At 55.1% G+C, this 19,718-nt stretch overlaps 1 protein-coding gene across 1 annotated transcript; it reads left to right on the forward strand.

Moving 5' to 3' along the window:
* The first annotated feature begins 153 nt into the window (after nucleotides 1–153).
* Nucleotides 154–18,470, forward strand: CD101 (CD101 molecule). The gene is made up of 9 exons (XM_072851611.1): nucleotides 154–232; nucleotides 1,474–1,851; nucleotides 2,784–3,200; nucleotides 6,393–6,776; nucleotides 7,564–7,947; nucleotides 8,897–9,301; nucleotides 14,181–14,588; nucleotides 15,272–15,667; nucleotides 18,234–18,470. Exons 1-9 carry the CDS (start codon nucleotides 181–183, stop codon nucleotides 18,428–18,430), a joined length of 3,021 nt encoding a protein of 1,006 aa, XP_072707712.1. The 5' UTR covers nucleotides 154–180; the 3' UTR covers nucleotides 18,431–18,470.
* The last annotated feature ends 1,248 nt before the right edge of the window (nucleotides 18,471–19,718 follow it).

Raw genomic sequence — 19,718 nt, forward strand, 5'->3', positions numbered from 1 at the left:
GAGGCGTGTTACTTTGCACCCCACTTCCCAACCTCTCCCCACTGTTTCTAAGCAGAGGAAACCACCTCCGCTGGGCAGCTTCCTCCCAGCCGCTTTCAAAATAGCAGAGTGGCTGTCGCCATCACCTATGAGAGCCTTCTGTTGCCCCTCTGGGAGAGGACCCAAGCAGAGCCGTTTCCCATGGGGCTGGTGCGGTGCCTGGCAGCTGCCTTCCTCCTCCTCCTCTTCCTGGGTGAGTGTCCTGCCTGGTGGTGGGGGCTTTTCTGGGGCAGGTGAGGGGGAAGTAAAGCACTTGGGGCTGGGAGCAACACCCGCATGGGTCAGAGGTGCGGGCTGTCTCCCTGGCCACTTTGCCTTTCTAAAGTGGGTGGACGGGACCTTTGCGGGTGGGTGGCTCAGCGAGGCGCCTTGCTGGGGCTGTGGGGTGAGGACGGCCCTGCCGTGGCCAGCGCTGCTCTGGCTCGGTGACTGTGGGAAGGGGTGCAGCAGCATGTTCTCCTTTTGGCACTGTGGTTTCACTTCAAAGCGATAGCCCAGACCCTGGCAGGGTTTTGGTGAGGGGACACGCGTGCCCCTGTTGCGTGGCTGCTGGGGGTGCGGAGGGGGTTACCTCACTCCCCCTTCCCTTGGGAGGGAGGTTCTGAGGGTTTCTTACGCTGTGCTGCCACCAGCTCTCTTCCCTGGCCTGGTCTCCATGGTTGGTTTTTGTCTCAGTGGCCGCGTCCTGTGGGCATGTTGCTTGGTGTGCATGCTAGGCACCAGAATAGAGTGAGTCACCACTGGGAGCTCTGCAGCAGGGGAGGGTGCATGGGTGGCCATCACCTTCCCCAAACCCTCTGCAGGCAGAAATGGAGGGAGCCCTTGATGCCTCTTGGTGCCCCTGCCTTTGGAGGAGCTTTTGCTGGCCCCCTCTGCCACACCCTCCCTGGTTTCTGTCCATGGAGCATCTCTGCATCACCCAGCCTGCCCGTTCCCTCTGCTGTCCCATGTCCCTTGGCTTCTGTGTTGCATCTTCTTCTCTGGCAGTGGTCAGTTCTGGCACCTGCTCCCTTTCCCCCACAGCTTGTGCAGGACTTGAGTGCTTGGTCCTCTTAGTTTTAATACACTGCAAGCTTTTTCCAGTGATCTCAGCCTGGTTGCTGCTCCCTCTGAACAGCTGGCTGAGATGCTCTCCAGCCATGAACAGGCTTGACAGCCCTCTGGCCATGATGCTTTGGTCTCTGTTGTGTGACCTGCGGTGTGCTAGGAGACAAGAAAGTTCAGAGGTCTGTTGTTACAGGACTTGTTCTTATAATTGCAAGGGGTGTGAAGTCCCTTGGACCTCATGCTTCAAAGAATGAGACCACACAGCAATTCTTTTCAGTATTACATTGTGGTCCTGTGCACATCCAGACCCACTGGTGTTTTGGGTGTGCAGCCCTTGGGTAGCGCATACCCCTGTAAGCATCACACGTGCCAACTGTTTGCCGGCAGGTTTGAGCGCTGGCCAGCGGGTGGTGACTGTTCAGAAGGGGCCCCTCTACCGTGTGAGGGGGTCCCACGTCACGCTGTGGTGCAAGGTGAGTGGCTACCAGGGCCCGGCAGAGCAGAATTTCCAGTGGTCCCTCTACCTGCCCTCGGCCCCTGAGCGGGAGGTGCAGATCGTCAGCACCATGGACCCCTCCTTCCCCTACGCCGTCTACACCCAGCGCGTGCGCAGCCGGGGGATCTACGTGGAGCGGGTGCAGGGGGACGCCGTCCTGCTGCACATCACCGAGCTGCAGGACCGGGACGCTGGGGAGTACGAGTGCCACACGCCCAACACCGACGAGAGGTACTTTGGGAGTTACAGCGCCAAGACGAACCTCTCAGGTGGGTCCTGAAAGAGAGCCTTGCTCCTTGATGGGCAGGGGTGCAGGCAGGCTTCCACTGTCCCCACCTTTGCACTGGGGAGAAGTACTCATCTCTGGGTCTCTGATAGAGGGGCAGCTGGGGAAAGGGGCGATTAAGGGGACTGGTGGGCACAAATTTTCCTTCTCTCCCCGCTGTGGGATTGCTATCCTACCCATGGGTGGCCAAGGTTGGGATGCCCAGATGTCCCCTTGCAGGTTGCTCTGGCCATTGTCTCCCAGCCAGGGCAAGGGAAAGGAGAGGAAGCCTCTGCCATTTGATGGCCCAACTTTAACTTCAGCTCCTGACGCAGCCACAGCATTTCACAGCTAAGCGCTTAGGAGTTCAGGAGTTTCCAGGTTCTGTGCATTAGCTGTTGGTGTCCTCTCAGGTCAGGGTGTGGGACTTGACCCAAGCTGGATACCCACAGATGGAGAGAGGTAGCAGCTCCTGCAGAGCACTGGGAGAAGAGAGAAGGCAACAGGGTGGAGATGCAAAGGGAAGGCCCTACTGTGAGCCCGCCAAGTCTTACATGGTGGTATGGTACTTCCCCTTGGTATTCACCCCTGTTTCCTCCTTTATCCTGGTGTTGTACCAGTCTGCGCTTGGGATCACGAGGGGCTGGATGTTAATCTCCTTGGGGGTGCCTAATTAATACTGCCTGTAGTTTGACTGAAGAGGGTACTGCAGAGAGATTCACTGTGCTTTCTTCCCTGCTGAGGTTTTAACCACTTCACCCCTTGGCATAGGCTGATGGAAGCCTTGTCAATCAGCTACAAAAGATATTTCTCCTACTCTGTCAGATCCCTTAGGGCCTGGCTGTGGTTTTGTAGTGGCCGGCAGGGTGCCCATTGAGGCCAGGAGATTATTTTTCCCGTGACCAGCTGCTCTCTGTGTTTCTCCCCCGTGCTCAGTGATCGCAGACACCCTCTCAGCTTCCATGGCGCCCCAGGTCCTCACCTGCCCTGAAGGGGATGCAGTGGAGCTCACCTGCGAGGTGTCCAAGTCCACCACCCAGCACACGCATCTCTCTGTCGGCTGGTACCGTCTTCAGGGAGCAGGAGAGAGCCACGCCGAGGAGATCCTCACCCTCTCCAAGGACTTTGTCTTGAGGCCAGGGCCCTCTTACACGCAGAGGTTTCTGGCAGGGGATGTGCAGCTGAACAAGGTTGGGAACACCACGTACAAGCTCTCCATCAGGGGAGCAGAGCCGTCTGACCAGGGGCAGCTGTACTGTGAGGCAGCCGAGTGGATTGAGGATCCCGATGAGACGTGGAAGGACATCTCCCGCAAGCAAACAAGGAGGACATCGCTGGCAGTCATGAGCCAGGGTAAGGCCCTTGCAAACTCACACGTTGGCTCCAACTCCTTTGCGCACTGAAGGCCCTATAACAGCAGCCTTCAGTAGACTTTGCCTGCCTTTGCTGCAGCCCAGGGACCCACCGGTGGGTCTGGCTGCCTCTGCCGGGCACCGAGGGGGCAGACGGGGCTCAGGGCCATGGCAGCCACTGGTCTGGGAGCTGTTGGTGCTTCTTCCTTTGGAGGCTCACGCAGCTGAGTCTTCGATGCTGGCAGCGATCGTGCAACCTCACAGGTCCATGCAAGGTGTTAGCAGAGAGAGCAGTGTGTGCCTGCAGCAGCCTGGCTCTTTGGCAGTGTTAAGCTCTAGTGTGCGGAAAACCACGTTGTTAGACTGCCTTGAGGGTCTCGCGGCCTCAAAAACTGAAGTACATAAGAGACAGCTGCCCATCGTGGTGCCTCGGCCAGGGGCACCAAGGGACATGGGGATGCGCTGTGTGCTGCACAGCTCTGGTGTCTGCTGGACATGGCTTGTATGTCCATGCTGTCACAAGTCTGCTGGCCCCCAGAGCAACTGGTGTTGCTGCTTGTTAGACCATCCCTGTGTCTCCTCTTCGTAGTTCATATATGGTGGTAATGGGACTGTGGGCCAGACTATGCTTTGAAGTGGGTGCACCAAGCTCCTGGCTTATGCTCTAGGAAAACGTAGCATTAGGTATTTAGAAAGAGGAGACTTAGACCTGCTACCATATATGAGATGGATTAAAATAGGAAACTGTGAAAACCAGCCCCTTGCCAGTGCTGCCCATCTTCCCCTGCTCCACTCTGTCCCTGCCAGGCACCTTCTGTTCCCTCTGCCCAGCAGCTTCCCATGGCCCCTGATGTCTGCAAGCTCTGCATCGCCTTGCCCGGGGCTGGTGGGAAAATCCCTCTCTCCCCACTGCCCTGGGATGATTACAGTGCTGTGTGTTTGCTGCTACTCCTCTGACCAACCTGCTCGCTGTCCCTCCTGCCGCAAGCCCTTTGCTGGCTGCGGTCCCTCACCCTGCTCTTCCTCCAGCTGTGTGTGGGTAGGTGTGCCCAGAGGAAGGGAAAATCCCTCTTTCCCACCAGTAAGTTTCACCTCAAAGGAGCCAAGGCAAGGCTGTGTCTAGCTGATGCCCTTTAACATAGGCAGTAGTATGCAATAAAATGGGAGCAAGTCTCTCACAGAAAAGATGCCTGGGGAGGTGGTGTACCATGTCCTCATGCCTCGGGGCGCAGGGAGGAGGCTGGAGAGCCGGGGCGGTGAGGGGAACCACTGTCTCGTGAGAGAGTGGTGAGTCAGAGCAGGAAACCAAAGAAACAGATGGGTAAGGACCAAGCACCCTGTGTGCAGCCCAGGGGAGCAAGGTACTGGGGGAGGGGAGGGAAGTGCAGTCTCCCACTGTCAGAGCCTGGTTCCAGAAACCTGGCTGACTGGCAAAGCTTCGTTCCCTTTATTACGCACTGTTTGCAGCAATGGCTTTCTATGTCTGCTGCTGCCTGGTGAACAGTGGCAGTCGGTGCGCTTTCCTGCATCCGCTTGTTCGAGAGGGTTCATCATAACCGGTAGTGTGTGGCTTCAGGTACCGGTGCCACACGATTGCTTACAAAGAGAGAAACCTTGTCAGAGTTTAATATTTGCAGTGCGGTAGCCATTAAGGGTAGAAGGGAGGCAATAGTGGTAAGAGGACAACATGGTGGTTGTATCAGAGCCGCTGGTGTTGCCAGAGGGAAACAGTGGCAAGCGTATGAGCCCTCCGTCACATCTGCGGGGCTGAAGGCTCCCTCCAGTGCCCCATGGGAGAGCTCGGGCTGTGGGGCTGAGCACCCCATCGCACCGAGAGCTGGCAACCACTCTGACCGTGGCCAACTGCTCCAGCGGTTTCTATAAACTCTCCAGCAAATATTTGGGAATACCAAACATATCTGCAGTGGCTGGGATTCCTGTTTGCAAACTGTTTATGAACCATTGTTTAAATTCACAGGGTACTCTGCTTTCAATAAATAATTTGAGCCCTTCCAGTGGCAGTCTGGGAGCTGCTCTGTTTTACCTCCAAACTACAGCATGTAGCCTTGCCCTTGTTGTTAGACACGGGGTGCACTACAGTGACCCAAGGAGATGGAGCAGCATGAGTTGGGCTGCCTGCCCAGGGAGTCAGGGCTCAGCCCTGCCTCCTGTTTTTTGGTTGTGCCACCACTGTGCAGGGTCACGGTGCAGGGTTTCAGGGCACCCTGCGGATCTCTGCCTGCAGCCGCTCTCCAGCTGGGCTGAAGCTGGGAACCAGGGGATGTTAGTGGCAGAGGCTTTGAATGCCCGCAAGGAAGGTGAATCGTATCACAGGACCCAGAGACAGGGTCCTTGTCTCAGGTGCGGCTGACTGCCCAAGAGGGTCTGCCAAGGAGAAGATGACTCTGTGCTCCCTCTCTTTGCTGGGCACCTGCTGCTGGTCAGTATGGGGGGCAGGACAGGGGCTAGGAGATGACTTCCACCTCCTCTTGCTTCCCTCTGACCTCCTCATGCTGTGACAAGTCTTGACATTTCTGCTTTCTGTAGGAACTAACCCAAAACCTCTCCAACTTTGAGGGTGTCTCTTGCCCACATCCTGCAGCAGCCAGTGAGGGCTGCAGCATGTCGGACCAGCATCATATTCAGACAAGCAACTTGAATGCCAGACCTCCATGCACCTTCTCCCACCACAGCCAGCAAAGTTAAAAACACCACTGAGTGATAAAGCCCCTTTGTGCCCCTCTGGTTTCAGAGATATTTGTTACATGAAGCAGAACAGCTCCAGGGATTGAGATGGAGCAGCCCCCCGCCTCCCCCCCCCCCCCCCAAACCGATGCCTCTGGGTTAGGGCAGCCCTTGGTTCAGATGCCTGAGCTGAGTGGGGGGGTGGCTGTGGCCTGAGGTCGTCCCAATGGATGCTCTGCTCTGGGGCAGGTTAGCTGCCCCAAAGTGGGGAGCTCAGCTCCTCAAGGTTCTGGTGCTTTCTCTGTCTGCAACTGCTGGTTAGTGCCTGGAGCTGGCAACTGTCTCCCCATGGGCAAAATTCTCCATTCTGATCACTTTTCTGATGAAAGAAAATGTTTCAATAGATAATTCCCTCCCGTTTCCCTCTGCGTGGCTGTTGGTGCTGCCAGGTGGGAGGGAAGCGCGGGCAGGGCCACCCAGCACCCTCTTTGCTTTTGATTGCCCACAGGCAGAGACCTCTCCGTGGACATTGCTGCTGCTGAAACCTCCCTTTCTGAAGGTGATACCTTGCAGCTAAATTGCATGGTGGGAGCCCAGAAGAGCAGCAGCAGGCACTTCCAAGTGCTTTGGCTCCTCAATGGTGTGGAAGTGGCCAGGGTTGACCCCCATGGAGTATTGATTTGGAAGGAAGAATATGAGGAGAGAGCCAAGCTGGGGCAGCTCCGAGCATTCAAGCAAAGCAACGTGGTTTATGTCCTCACCATCTACGAGGTGGGGCTGAAGGATAACGGTACCTACCACTGCTCTGTTTCGGAGGTGAAGACTCCTGGAGACTTTCACAGCATCCAAACCAATCTGTCATCGGGCATCCAAATTGACGTGAAGCCAGTAGGTTAGTAAATCCTAATGGCTGCTCTTCTGGGTAAAACCTGCAGTGATCCCTGACTGGGGTATGCAAGTCTGGCCTCATCTTGGCAGGGGCAACACACCTGCTATTTGCAGTAAGAGCGCAAATGTGCCATAGATTTTGGTAGATAATAATGGGAAATGCACGTGCTCTGGCAAACATTAGCATGACAGATGCAGCAGCTATCAACAAAGTGTAAACCTTTAGCTCAGTCTCTTTGGAATAAGTTTTGGGGCAAATAGGTAGAGTTCTGGGGAGGTTGGGTCCTCCTGTGTCTTTGGTACAGAAAACTGTGGGCAATGCCTGTTGCTACTCCTGAGGATCACAGGGCGACCCAGCAGAACAGGTACTTCTGGACAGGGGGGATCATTGCCATTTCCGTCAGAGTGCTCTCTCTGTTTTGGAGGGATGACTTGTGAGAAACCACTCTAAGAAAGATGCGTAGGAGACCCCTGGTTTCCTTGTCATAGCTAGACGATGGCTATTCTGATGTAGCAGGAGCTGCCTGTTGGGACTCTATTTCTTAAGTATTTCTTTATGTATCCATGTCCCAGGAAAGACATTAAAGAAGAAAAAAACAAACAAACAAAAAAACCCAAACACAAAGCCCTCTCCAAAGTTATAAGAAAAGGCTGGTTGAAAATTTCAGAAAATTCCTTTCCTTTTCTAATATCAAGATTTATCTAGTGTCTCCATTTAATGCCACAGTATCTCTGGCTTTCTCTGAGGAGCACAACAACGTCCCTTCACACGCAGTAACTCTTGTTTGCAGAGAGCCGCATGCGCCTGTTCGTGTCCACCAGCACACCGCAGGTCATGGCGGGAGATGCCTTGATCCTCCTTTGTGAGGTCCAAGGAGCGACCAGCCCCGTGTCTGTGCAGTGGTGGCACCTGCCACCGCAGCACCTGGGTCCCCGGGTGCCAGTGGCCACCATGGAGCGGGACGGCACCCTGAGCCTGGGCAGTGCCTACCAGGACAGCGGGACTCGGGGGAGCCTCCGGCTGGAAAAAGCGAGCTCCGGTGCTTTCACCCTGGTGATCCCCAACACGTTGGATGAGGGCGATGGCGGGCGGTACGGATGCAAAGCGACGGAGTGGTCCCGAGGCCAGAGCTGGACAGAGGAGGGGGAGACAGCAGTGACAGTCAGCTCCATGGGTGAGTTGGGCCACCCCTACTTCTGGGCTTTCAAGCTGGACATGCTGGAGGCAAGGCTGGGGAAACGGGTAGACACGTGTGTAGGACAGAGGTCTGCTGTGCCCTGAGCTCCGCTGCTGCTGCAGGGTGACCTGGGGCTGATCACTTGGCCCTGGAGTTCCTCAGTTTCCCCATTTCTAGCAGGGTGATTGAGTCCTCCATGAGGTGTTTTAGGAGAGACGAGGGGGACACAACAGCTAAAGTACCCAGAGACCTGAAAGGCAGTGGCTTGCTCAGCAGGTCTTTCTGTCTCCTTATCTTGAAATACAAAATATCCGTTCTAGCAGCATAATTACTTACAGTAATTAAGCTCAAGAAAGGCACTTGCTGAGGTGTATCGTGGCCTTCGTCAGAGATACACCCCTGGTGCTGGCATCTGATCGCTTCTCCTGCCCTCCTGTCTGAGCACAGAGCTGCTAACCTCCCCGGCGTGCAATGCCCATGCCGTTTCTTGTTTCGATTGCTGGAATGGCTGCCTTTATGGAGAGGCAGCTTTTGTCTGTGATTTAGGGTGTTTTTCCTTTCTTATTGCTGGGCCAGGTGCCTGAGAGCACCAGTCAGGCCACAGGAGATGTTAGGCTTTTGTGGATGGTGGAAAGAAGCAGCAAGCAGGGCAGCAGCATCAGCAGAGGATCCCTGGCTCCCTGCCACAGGGCAGGACTGGGGAGCCTGGAAGAGAGGATTCAGAGCTGATCGGGGGGCTGGGGGTGGGAGAGGCCAGGGACTGCGCGGAAGAGCACGGCGAAGCTCGGGGGAGAGCGGCACCGGCAGAGGAGCAGCAGGACCGCTGGCTGCCGTGGGGCTGCGGTGGCTGGGGCAGCGGGGACGGTGCCGCGTGGGAAGGGTGGCGGTGAGGTGGCACGGGGCAGGACTTCTGTCCCGGCACCAAGGGTTCTCTCCTCCCAAGCAGATCCTGGTCTGCACGCCACGCTGAGAAGCCGAATTGCCACCGTCAGATACGGGCAGAGTTTTGAACTTGTCTGCCAAGTGAGCGCCAACTACATCCTCGAGGAGGTGCCGGTGTCTGTGGGGTGGCTCTTCCAGCCCAGCCCACCCACAGGCGACTACCACAAGCTGGTCCGGGTCCTTCCCAGTGGCACCATGGCTTGGGGGGAAGCGCTGCCACACTTCCAGAGGAAAGCCCAGCTGACGAAAGCTGCCACCTCCTTCAGGCTGCGCGTCCCCAATGCCGCGGCTGCTGACGAGGGGACGTACCAGTGTGAGGTGGAGGTCTGGAGGAGGAACACCCTGACGCTGGGGCAGTCGGCGGCCACCACCAGGTCCAATGCTGTGGGGATAAAGGTGGTGCTGCCAGGTAAGCAGTGCCATGGGCACTTCTTCAGCAGGGATCTCTCCTTCTGCAACTTTAAATCCATCAAACATGCCGGGGCAACCAGGACCACTGATGGCTGGGGTGTCCCCAGCCGGATCACCTCCTGGGGCTGTACGAAACAGTGCTGCCTGTCCTGCTTCTTCCTCAATACCCACAGCTCCTGACAACACTCTTGGAGGCAAATTTGGTGTTGAGGAGTGGCAATGTCTATTTGTTTGCAGACTATGCCAAGCATATAGGGATCAGCCTTGCCACTAGGATTTTAAGCCTTGTTTCTGGGAAGAAGTAGTTCCCCCAGGGAGCCCATTTGAATGCTGGGTGTGCGAGGTGCCTCCCATGGTGTGGAATTCTGGGGGGCTGGAGGGCAGTGGAGAGAGACTGGCCCCCAAAGCTGGTGCTGGGAGATGTCTGTGTCCCCCTGAGCTTCCCTTGGTGCATTCGAGGTGCACTGAGAAAGCCCCAGAGCTCCCTGCCAGGCTGGGAGCCAGCACTGAGCCGCAAGGTGCTGGTGGCTCTGGGCAGAGGTATCTCCTCCCGGCCACGGCTGGGCTTGCGGGGCTGGGGGCCCTGCCCAGGGTTCCCTTTTACGGCCACCTCTGCAGGCGGGGTCCGCACCGCCACCGTGCCTGCCAGCATCGCACAGGGACCCTCGTCCTCTTATGGAAGAGAGATGTTGCAAATGCACCGCGGCCCCCGGCCGGCCTGCCGTGTGCCTGCTCCCCGCCAGCCCCCGCAGCAGCACGGTGTTGGCTCGCCCTGCTTGCAGCTGGGACTGCTGGGGGAATTGAAGGGATTGTCCTGGCCAAAACCTCTGAGCCTGTGGAGGCAGGCATGAGAATGTGTTTGTTTTTTTTCCTAGTGTCTGTTCTGCCAGCAAAGGAGAGTTCTTGCTCTTTTTTCATGCATTAAGTGCTCCTTCCTCTTATCCTTGGATTCTTGGGATCACAACCCAGTGAACTGAAATTATGCATTTCCTGTGTTTTTTAACTGCTGGATTTGCTGTAGCGTAAGCTGATACGTTCCCCTCCCTGTTCGGGCTGGTTTCCATGGTGCTTTTCCTCCTGCTCTGCTGCTGCTCTTACCTCGCCCCTGCAGAGCTGGGTGCTGGAGCGCTCCGTGTGACACCTGAGCTACAGCCAGCCCCAGGCAGGGGGTCTACGGGGGGCTAGGGGTGACAGCAGACAGCAGCTGTGAGTGTGCAGTCGTAGTGTAAATGGCATTAAGATGAGCAGGTGTAATTGTACGTCGTCTACACAGAGGAGAAGGTAGCAGCAGAGCAGCAAGATATTACGACATTTGGCTCCAAATGTATTGCAGCCATTGCTGGATACTGCGGTGTTGTAAAGGGGGTAGGAACTGGGACGGGGCAACGTGCAGTGGGAGGTGGCTGCTCGCTCCAGTACTGTGTCTCTGAGGAAGGCAGCACGAGCCAGCGAAGGATATTTGGGAAGGTAGAGAGTAAGTCTGGGAAGGAAGCCGGCTCTAGCAGCAATGGCATAAGGTGAAGCTGCAAATTATGAAAATCACCAGCCTGTTTCTTCGCTTATAAAATCTCATAGTTGGAGCCTGCAGAGATACTCCAGTTCTTGACTTTTGCTTCAGCACTTTATTTACCACTCGTCAGTCAGCACTTCAGGAGTTTAAATGCCACTGTAGATCTGGCCTGTAGCTTCAGACAGGAGGGACATGCGTGAAAGGTCATAACAGGAGGGGAAGGAGGACAGCTCCTTTCCATCTCCGACTTCTCAGGTAGTTCAGCGTCCGACCCTTGGTGGGGTCCCGTAATCAGTGCCCTGGGCAGGCAGATGCTGCCCAGCCCTCGCAGGGATGCTCCCGCCAGCTTCTCAGCACAGCCACCCACGGTGGCTTTCCCCGGCTCCTCCGGCCGGCTGGCCTGCATGGGTCGCTGCAGCAGCCGTGCCCTTCTGCGTGTCCTGCTGCTCCCGGGCCGGGCAGAAAGCGTGGTGTCAGCGAGCAGGCTTCGCAGCGAGACGGGCAGCAAGAGGCTCAGCTTGGTTAATTACATTGAAATCGAAAGGGAAAGCAGCACTATGTCTTTCTGTGCCAAAGGAAAAGGCAGGCAGCTGCTCTGCCCTTTTAGGTAATTGATCTTTAGTGGGAGCGAGAAGAACGAGAGGAGGCTTGGAGCTGAAAGAAAGGGGCTTTGCAGCAAGTGCTCCGCTTCCTCTCGAGGTGATCTTCCCTGAGAGCGTAACAGCAGTTTTTCTCATCAAAATTGAGTGCTCACAGCAGTGGTTCCTCTCTGAGCTCTAGTAGCTTTTGCTACTCCGGAGTATTTTGTGCCCCAGCGGGTGTCAGACCGGGCCATACTCAAGTGAGAGGGCCTCCCAGGCAGTTTGCTGTCTCCTGTGCTGGCAGCCTCTCTGGCTTTGGGGAAAGGTCCTGGGTTTTTGTGCCTGACCGCAGCAGCGCTGCCGGGAGGAGCTCACTTGGAGGGAGGCACACGTTTTGGTCCAGCATGGTCCCAGAGCTGACTTTTCTGGAGCTCCTTTTTGCTGGGAGAGGTGGCAGAGCTGCTTGCGATGAGCGGTAGGGCTGCGCTGCCAGCACGCTCTCGCTGACAGCTGGGGCTGGGGAAGGCACATCCCTGTGTCTGCCGTGGGAAGGCTGTCCCTGATGTCCACCAGCTGCCCCGGTCCGGCCTGCTCCTCTCCTGTGGCATTTGAAGTGGGGGCAAAGTCTCCAGTTAAAATACCTGGGAGTATTTTTAGTTTTCCCTTTGGCAGAGTTCACTTCTGGGTCCCTCCTGGACTTCAGCAGGCTGGCTGAGTGATATTCCTGCAGTGCTGTGCAGCTGAAGTTAAGAACCAAGCGTCTTATTTTTTTCCAGTGTGATCAGTTCAGCTGTCACAGAAACACAGGATGGCTGAGGTTGGCAGGGACCTCTGGAGGTCATTTGGTCCAACCCCCTGCTCAAGCAGGGCCACCTAGAGCAGGTTGCCCAGGACCAGCTTTTGACTATCTCCAAGGAGGGAGACTCTCCCTCTCTGAAGATCTGTGCTTCCTTAGAGCTAACGGCTGAAGTTAGAAGACATCAACTTACATCTGGTTCCTAAGTATGCCCAAGTTTACTTGGTCTCTGCATGTGTGGATCTGATGAATTTGCACAGCTTCCTAATTAGGGTGATTGCCTTCCCATCTCTTCTGCATCTTACCCTTACCCATTCCATCAGAGCAGGGCGTGTGCACTCTGAAACGCAGGACGGCACTTTGTTGATCCCTTGGGAGCAGCCAGCTCCCAGTGACTGTCGCTGCCGAAATCCTCACCACTGAGGTGAGGCAGTAAGCAGATATTGGGACTTAAGGACATGCAAGTCCTAGTATGGAGGAAACTGTCTACCTTTTGGTGAAATTGTGTCTGTCTGCAGTGTGGAGAGAAGAGGACGAAGTGCAATAGGATGCAAAGAGAAAAAGCAGCATAAGTGGATGTGAGCTGGGAGATTTTGTTGGCAAACTTGAGATGGAGGCAGAGGCAATGCGCAGGGATGTTAAGGGCCATCAGTTGGGATATTTTGCATTGACTGGCCTCAAGAGAGACAGTGACGGTCTCTGAAGTGGATTGCTTGAGTTCTGAGAAGAAATGCTTGAAGGAAGGGGAAATGTGTGGGCTTTCTCCTGTGGTGTCCCTCTTTCCCATCGGCCCTTGCAGGAGAAGCTGCAGCTCCCTCCTGGTGCCCTAACCCACTGCCATCACATCCCTTGGGGAGGTGCTGTGGAGGACAGCACCCTGCTGAGCCTGTGGCTGGGGACACGAGGCTGAGATGCTCCGCAGGGCCATCTCGGTGTGTCCTCTGCAGCCCGATCCCGAACCAGCACCCGGGGCTGAGCTTAAGGGAGCTCGGTTGCCCCGAGCCTCCGTGGCACACGGTGTCCCACTGCTCAGCTTGTACACAAGGAAAATCCTGGGAATGGAAACTCTGCCTACAGTCCCTTAAAACCCTGATGGTGTCTTGTGCTGAGTAACTTCTGTCTACCCACGGGCAGATATCTGTGCGTACTCCTTCACCTGACTGCTGGCCCCATCTGACAGAGGTGGTGTCTCAGTGTGGAGGGGAGGGCGGAGGGGAAATGCAGGCAGTCGGAGGCCCTTCAAAGAGACCGGTTTGCAGCCTTTCTGCTGCTGGAGGAGGAGGAAAGGTGCCAGCAACAGGTGATGTGCAGCAGCAAGGAGCAGCACAGGCGTGTCGGCCGGGAGCGACCGTGTACCCTGCCACGGGCAGAGCTGCTGGCAGCACCAGAGCTCTCCTGAGCTGCTTGGAGCTACACTGGACGATTGCCGGGTACAACACAGTGCTGAACATCCACTGTGATTATGTGGTTTCTAGTTAGTAACCACAGCAAACACCTGAGATGGCAACTGTTAGCAAAACCCACACAGGCTCTGTAGTCTGCCTGAGATAAGACACTCATTCACAGTCTCAAAAGCCGTGGCCTGGTTTTGTCACTTACGTGTGAGCCTGCCGATAGGAGCAGTGGTAGATGGATATTTTTATTTCAGACAGAGGCTTTGCCTCCGAGCTCCGACACGGTGGCTGCCTCCATCCCCCCATTCCTGCCCCGTGGTCCCCCAGGTGCCTCCTCTGCTACTCCCCTGCCCAGTAGCACCCAGTGATTCCCCGCCACAGTTCAAATAAGGGTGTGTGGGTTTGCTCTTTCCCTCCTTCCCCCACCCCTCTTAGTGCTCCTGCTACAGCATCCCCTAAGGGGCCTTTGTCCTCTGAGCACCCTCTCCCTCCCTCCTCTTTCGGCGGGTCTCTCACCTCAGCCCTATTCCTCTCCTTGCCAGCATCCCTGTATTGGCAGCTGCAGCCGGCGTGATTATTTTGTTTCTCCATTTTAGAAAGCAAGCTTCAGGTATCTACAAAAGAGAGCGCTCTGGAGATTGGCGGCGGTGCTCACACAGCCATTGAGTGCAGGATCATGTTTGCCCGGAATAATTCTCAGTTCGCCGTTACCTGGTACCTCCTACCTCCTTCTCCGGCAGATGCAACCCCCCTGACAATCGTAAGGGCCGACTACAGCAGCATCCTGGAATATGGAACTGAGTTCAGCTCTCCTGTACAAAAGTCCCGGTTCCTGAGCCAGAGGGTGTCCAGCAACGTTTTCTGGCTGCGGATACTCTCTGTGAACCCCAGGGACCAGGGCAGGTACTACTGTGTGGTAGAGGAATGGGTCTGGCTGGCAGACAGCTGGTACAAACTTGGAGAGGGAGCATCGGGAAGGACCACGCTGGAGTTCAAGCTCCCAGGTGAGCGATGGTTCTCTCTCGCATGGTGCTGCTGGAGGAGGTTGGACCTATTTACGATGGGGCACCTGCCAGGCTTCTCCTAAGCTGGCAGGGCTTAGGAGAACCAGCGGCTCCGACGTTGGATCTGACTTAGGGATGTGGGAGGTGTCAGTACCTCTCAAAGTGAAATAGGGAATTAGGAGGATTTACCACATCCTCCCAAACCAACCAAGCTGGTATCTTTGCCACTGGCAGATGATGTCTAATAATTCATAACAAAGTGAATCGTGGCATTTTATTTTTCCTCCAGCACATGGTGTACTTGGTTGGTTGTACAGTGCTGTGAACAGAGAAGTAGTCCTTTCCTGGTACTCCTGAGCATCCTGAAGCAATTCCAGCTTCCTAAGTAGCTTTTGGTCCGAAGGATGCCTTATCACTTATTTGGAGCGGGGGAGCGGGGGGGAAGTATTACAGCAGAAGGTCGTGAACAAAGGGCAGAGATGATGGGGGGGAAATACCCTGGGGAGAATGTGTCACAGGAGCAAGGGGGCCCGTGGGTGTCCTGCCAGAGGCTCTTCCAAGAGCCCATCCCAATCCCCCATGGTTTGCTCCATAAGATTCCTATCAGCCTGCGGGCGCAAACAGGAGCACATCTATGACGGCGCAACACCGCAACATCTCTTTCTGCTTGCCTCCTGCCCTAGAGCGCGAACTGCACCTGGAGAAAACCAACCGCAGCATCTCTGTGAGGGAGGGCGAGGAGGTGACACTGCACTGCCTGCTGCAGGGTACCCCCGCACCCGCTGCCCGCCTCTCGGCCACCTGGTTTCGGGGCAAGGAGAGCAGCAGCGCCAGGCCCCTGCTCACCCTCCACTACAGTGGTGCCATCGAGTACCTCTGGGAGAACCTGGAGGGGAGGCTGCACCTCTGCTGCCCCACTGCTGGCAACTTCAGCCTGACGCTGCGCGGCGTGGAGAAGGGCGATGCTGGGGTGTATTACTGCCAGGTGGAGGAGTGGCAGCAGCAGAGCGAGGGGAAGGACTGGGCTCTGGAAGCCTCGGCGCGCTCAGGGTACACTCAGCTCGCCACCATTCCACCAGGTAATGCTGCTGGACGCGAGGGGCTGCTCGCCCCACACTGGTGCCCCCTTGGCCGTGCCGGGGTGCGTGGGGGGAATAACGGCAGCTCTCTGCTGGCAATGCCATGGCAAGGATGCAGTGGGAGCAGGAGGACTTGCTAAGGGATTGCAGAGGGGGGGTCAGTGCTGGGGAGATTGCCAGAGTTGTGTTGGGAGCCAGCGGAGGGAAGGGAGCCCTTTGAGGGACACGTGTTAGGAACCTGGCGGGGGGGGCAATGAGATCCCATTCACAGTCCCCTTGATCTGCCAGGGCTGAAACCCAGGTGCTTGGCATTTTAAACGTTGGAGGTGCTGGTCAGATGAGACACTAAGAGCTCCGACTGTGAAGCACGTGGTCCAGAGGGTACCATTGAGTGTGCTTGTGTCAGCAGCGCTTTGCTGGCTTGTGGGCTCTCTGCGGGACCGTGGGCACAAAACCCTGCTCTCAGTCATGCCATTTGGGCCAGAACACTAACTGTTTGGGGGAGAAAATTCTTGGTGTGATTTTTCTGGCAAGTCCGTCTCCAGTGAGGTCTCTAAAAACAGCCTCTCTCCTCTTGGGGTGAGTTGCATGGCAGATGCAAAAATAGAGCTGGATTCTGCATACAGAATTTCAAATAAATAAAAGCAAAGGTTGCAATCAGGCACACACAGTGTTTTTAGGGAGCTTACAGGCAGGAAAAAAGTACTCTCTTGTTGCCTCTTTGGGGAAATAGGAGGCTCGGATGACCCACGTGGAGGAAAAAATACGAACTGTGAAATCGGCCATGTTGCACCCAGCTGAGAGGGTCCTGCGGCTCTTGTACCTTCGGCCCTGGAGTTGCAGTGCCTGAAGCCAGCCTGGGTGCCCACACGTAGTTAGAGCTTCTGCAGCAATTACCAGCGCTGATCGACATGGAAGAACTCAGGGGGACCCTGCAGAGCCCTCCCTTGTGCCTGCTACTGGCACAGGCACGCACGGAGCCTACTCACATGACTCTGCACCTACAGCAGAGCTAATCTGGATTTAACTGCACAGGGAAGGACTGACAGTGCTTCATCCCCCTGCTGTTGTCCATCCCGGCTCCCTCTAGCACTCAGATTTCTCCTTCATCAGCTCCCTCTGTCTCTTGTTACCCAGTACTGGTGGAGTACCCATTGCTAAAATTGCTCAGTAACTGCTGGAAAATTCTCCTCCAATTTTTGTATAAGTGTTTTGGCCAAGTAGTTTTCATGGTTTTCACAAAATCCAGGAGATTATCTGGGTGTTTTTTCTTTCTCTGTGTGTGTGTTTCTCCAGTGATGCAGGTATCTCAAAATGCCCCTCTGGCTCACAGATTTCAATGTTTCAGAGTTTTCTGAGGGGTAAGGAGACGGCCATGTGCAAGTATACCCGTAACCAGGAGTAACTTCGTCTCCAGTTCCTGATGCTGATGCTGCCCTTTAGGATACCTCCCTAGTACTACACAGTCATTCATGTAGTGGAGACTTTGCCCTGTTTTCCTACAGGAGAGTAAATGCTGCTTCCATCTATACGGATGGGGTGCAGAGCTTCAGAGGTAAAGAGGTAAAAGCCAGTTTCACAGCCAGGAGTAGCCCCCAGGTTGGTTCATCCCTAGGGTCACACCTAGCCCACCACGCTGTGTGGGTCCCCCATGGGCAGCTTCAAATCAGCAGACCCGCATGCTCAGTATGGTTCTGCAGAGCAAGTGTAAAGCATCTGCGTGAGAGCATCCTGGGTGAGGAGGAGAGTTGAGGAACAACACTTTGAGATGGACAAAACAGACCCAAAGGAATTGGCATGGCCCTTCATGGTAGGCCAGGTGCATCCGAGATCAGTCTGTGGTGTTGAAGCTGTGTGCCAAGTGAGGGGATTTTGATGGCCAGGATTAGTCAGTGGCTATAAGGAGGCCGGGACAAAAATGGAGAGGCTGCAAATGAGAGCTTTTCAGTTAGCATGGGGCTGACCAAACCCCGTCTTTTGCAGTACCCAGAGGGTCCGCCAGCAACACAGGCAGCCTCCGCCTCAACCAGGGAGCTGTTCTGCAGGAGCTGCTGGGGATGGGGCTCAGCTGCCTGCAGCTCAGTGTGGCTGAAATAGGATAGCAGAGCAGCAGAAGCAAGGAGGGGCAGGTGTCTGGGGGAGACAGGGACCTCCTTGATCTGGTTTCCTTTGCTTTCTTCTTGTCCCTCCTTGTTCTGTGGTGCAGCCCCTGGCAGACCTCTGCCTCCCCCCACTGTCACTGGTGCTGGGCAGAGACCCAGGGGGTGAAGGGTACATGGCATCTCCTTACTGAGCCCAGCCTGGAATGGGTTAGCTGAAGAGCCGTGCTGTTTATGTTGGGATGCTTCAGCTGAATGAGTCAGGGCCCTATCTGACCTCCCAAAACAAGAAATTACCTGGTTTCTCTCCCCCTTCTCGTCAGGTAGCCAGTATGAATTCTTAAAAATTGGTCAGTGTTGAAGATTGAGGGAAAAGTGATAAGAAGATAACCTATAGAAACAGTGGGAAAGAGAAACTCAGACTAGCTTGGGGCCTCACTTTTTCCTTTCTTTCTTTTTCCCTCCAGAGTCAACTGCTTTTTCCAGGATTTGCTCATCCCCACCACTGCTGAACTTCATCCTATACTTACCGGTGGTTCTGATCCTTCTCCTGGCCCTTGCTGGATTCTGCTGGTGCTTCATAGTCAGAAAAAGCAAAAAGGTCAATGTCAAAGGAGACCAGATGATGGAACTGCAAGGGGCTGGAGAGGTGAAGAAAACCTAGCTGGTCTATAATGGCAGATGTAACTTGAAGGAGCAGACCTGGACATCTGAGGAGGACTGAGTACTTGCAGAGGGGCTATTTATTGTTTTGCAATAGCTCTTGCAATGAATCCTTGAAATTATATGTTTACTTTCAATGGAATGAAGTGGCTTTGAATTACTAAGCAAATAGGGGTTTCATCATGGGTGTTCCTGTCTCTTAGATTAGGTACCCACCCCTTTCATACTCTGTTCATTGTGGTATATTTGAGGTCCTTGCAGTATGTGTCTCCCAGTGTGGATGGAAGTGGTGTTATTCCCCTACAGGTATAAGGGAAAAAACAGCTCGCTCTCTTTGCACTGCAACACAAAAGTATCAAATTGCGACTTATTTTAGGTGACTTGCCAAAAATCTATGTGGTGTGCAGGCTAAAAACCGGTGGCAGAGCCTGAAATGGAGTGTCAGTGTCCCATTTAAGGCATTGCACTTGCCTTTGCCCATCCCTTGCTGGGGAAGCTCGCAGACACTGTCCCCTCGTTCTGAGAGCGCCTGTGCCCAAAGAGCATCTTCTCCAAATGGTCATCTCCAAAAGAAATGGGTCTTCATCACAAAACCTGTCACAGGAAGGTGAGGACTGAGCAAGGCTGGCTGGGGCTGAAGGAAGGCCGTAGAAGGAGCACCACAGCCATCCACTAAAAAGGAATCCTGTTGACCCAGTAAGAGACTCACATGGAGTCTTAGATCCCAGATGGAAGAAGTGGACACTAAGCCATCTTGGAGATGACTATACAAAGACTTTCCAGTTCCTTCCTTTGCTGGGACTGCTGTAGGAGAAGACAGCATCCAGCCCTGTGTGCCTGGGTGTCTGTGGGTCAGGAAGCTGCACAGCTGGGGCCTGGTATTAGCCACCTCCAGGTTGTACCATGTAACACATTGGGATGCAAGCGGGATCAGCCACCAGCAGCTTACAGCACAGGAGCAGCCTGTGTCTGTAAAGGGTTATGTGTGTAATGTAGTAGTAAATTGGGGGTACTTCTTCAGCTGAGCTGCTGCAGAGCTGGCACCAAGCACCGCATTGCCTGGAGAGACATCCTGGCAGACTCCCAGCTGTGCCTTAGGGCAATATGGAGAGAATATGTAAATCCCCAGGGCTCTCACCTGCATTTAGAGGAGGTCTTACTAGTCTGTGTGCTGGATGGACGATGAACCCCTGTGCCTTCCCTCTTGGAGAGGGGCCTTCCTGAGCATGGGCCCCTTATGTTGGCTGCAAAACCACCTGAGTTGTCCTCCTAGCTGCCACTGAGTCATA

Source organism: Ciconia boyciana, chromosome 1, assembly GCF_034638445.1.
Source record: "Ciconia boyciana chromosome 1, ASM3463844v1, whole genome shotgun sequence".
Classification (NCBI taxonomy): domain Eukaryota; kingdom Metazoa; phylum Chordata; class Aves; order Ciconiiformes; family Ciconiidae; genus Ciconia; species Ciconia boyciana.

Excerpts from the sequence above, each read along its gene's own strand:
- CD101 (XM_072851611.1), top strand. The coding sequence starts at position 181 with ATGGGGCTGGTGCGGTGCCTGGCAGCTGCCTTCCTCCTCCTCCTCTTC. Across the intron at positions 3,201-6,392 it reads GCTGGCAGTCATGAGCCAGG|GCAGAGACCTCTCCGTGGAC; the intron begins GTAAGGCCCTTG and ends GATTGCCCACAG. Across the intron at positions 7,948-8,896 it reads AGTGACAGTCAGCTCCATGG|ATCCTGGTCTGCACGCCACG; the intron begins GTGAGTTGGGCC and ends CCTCCCAAGCAG.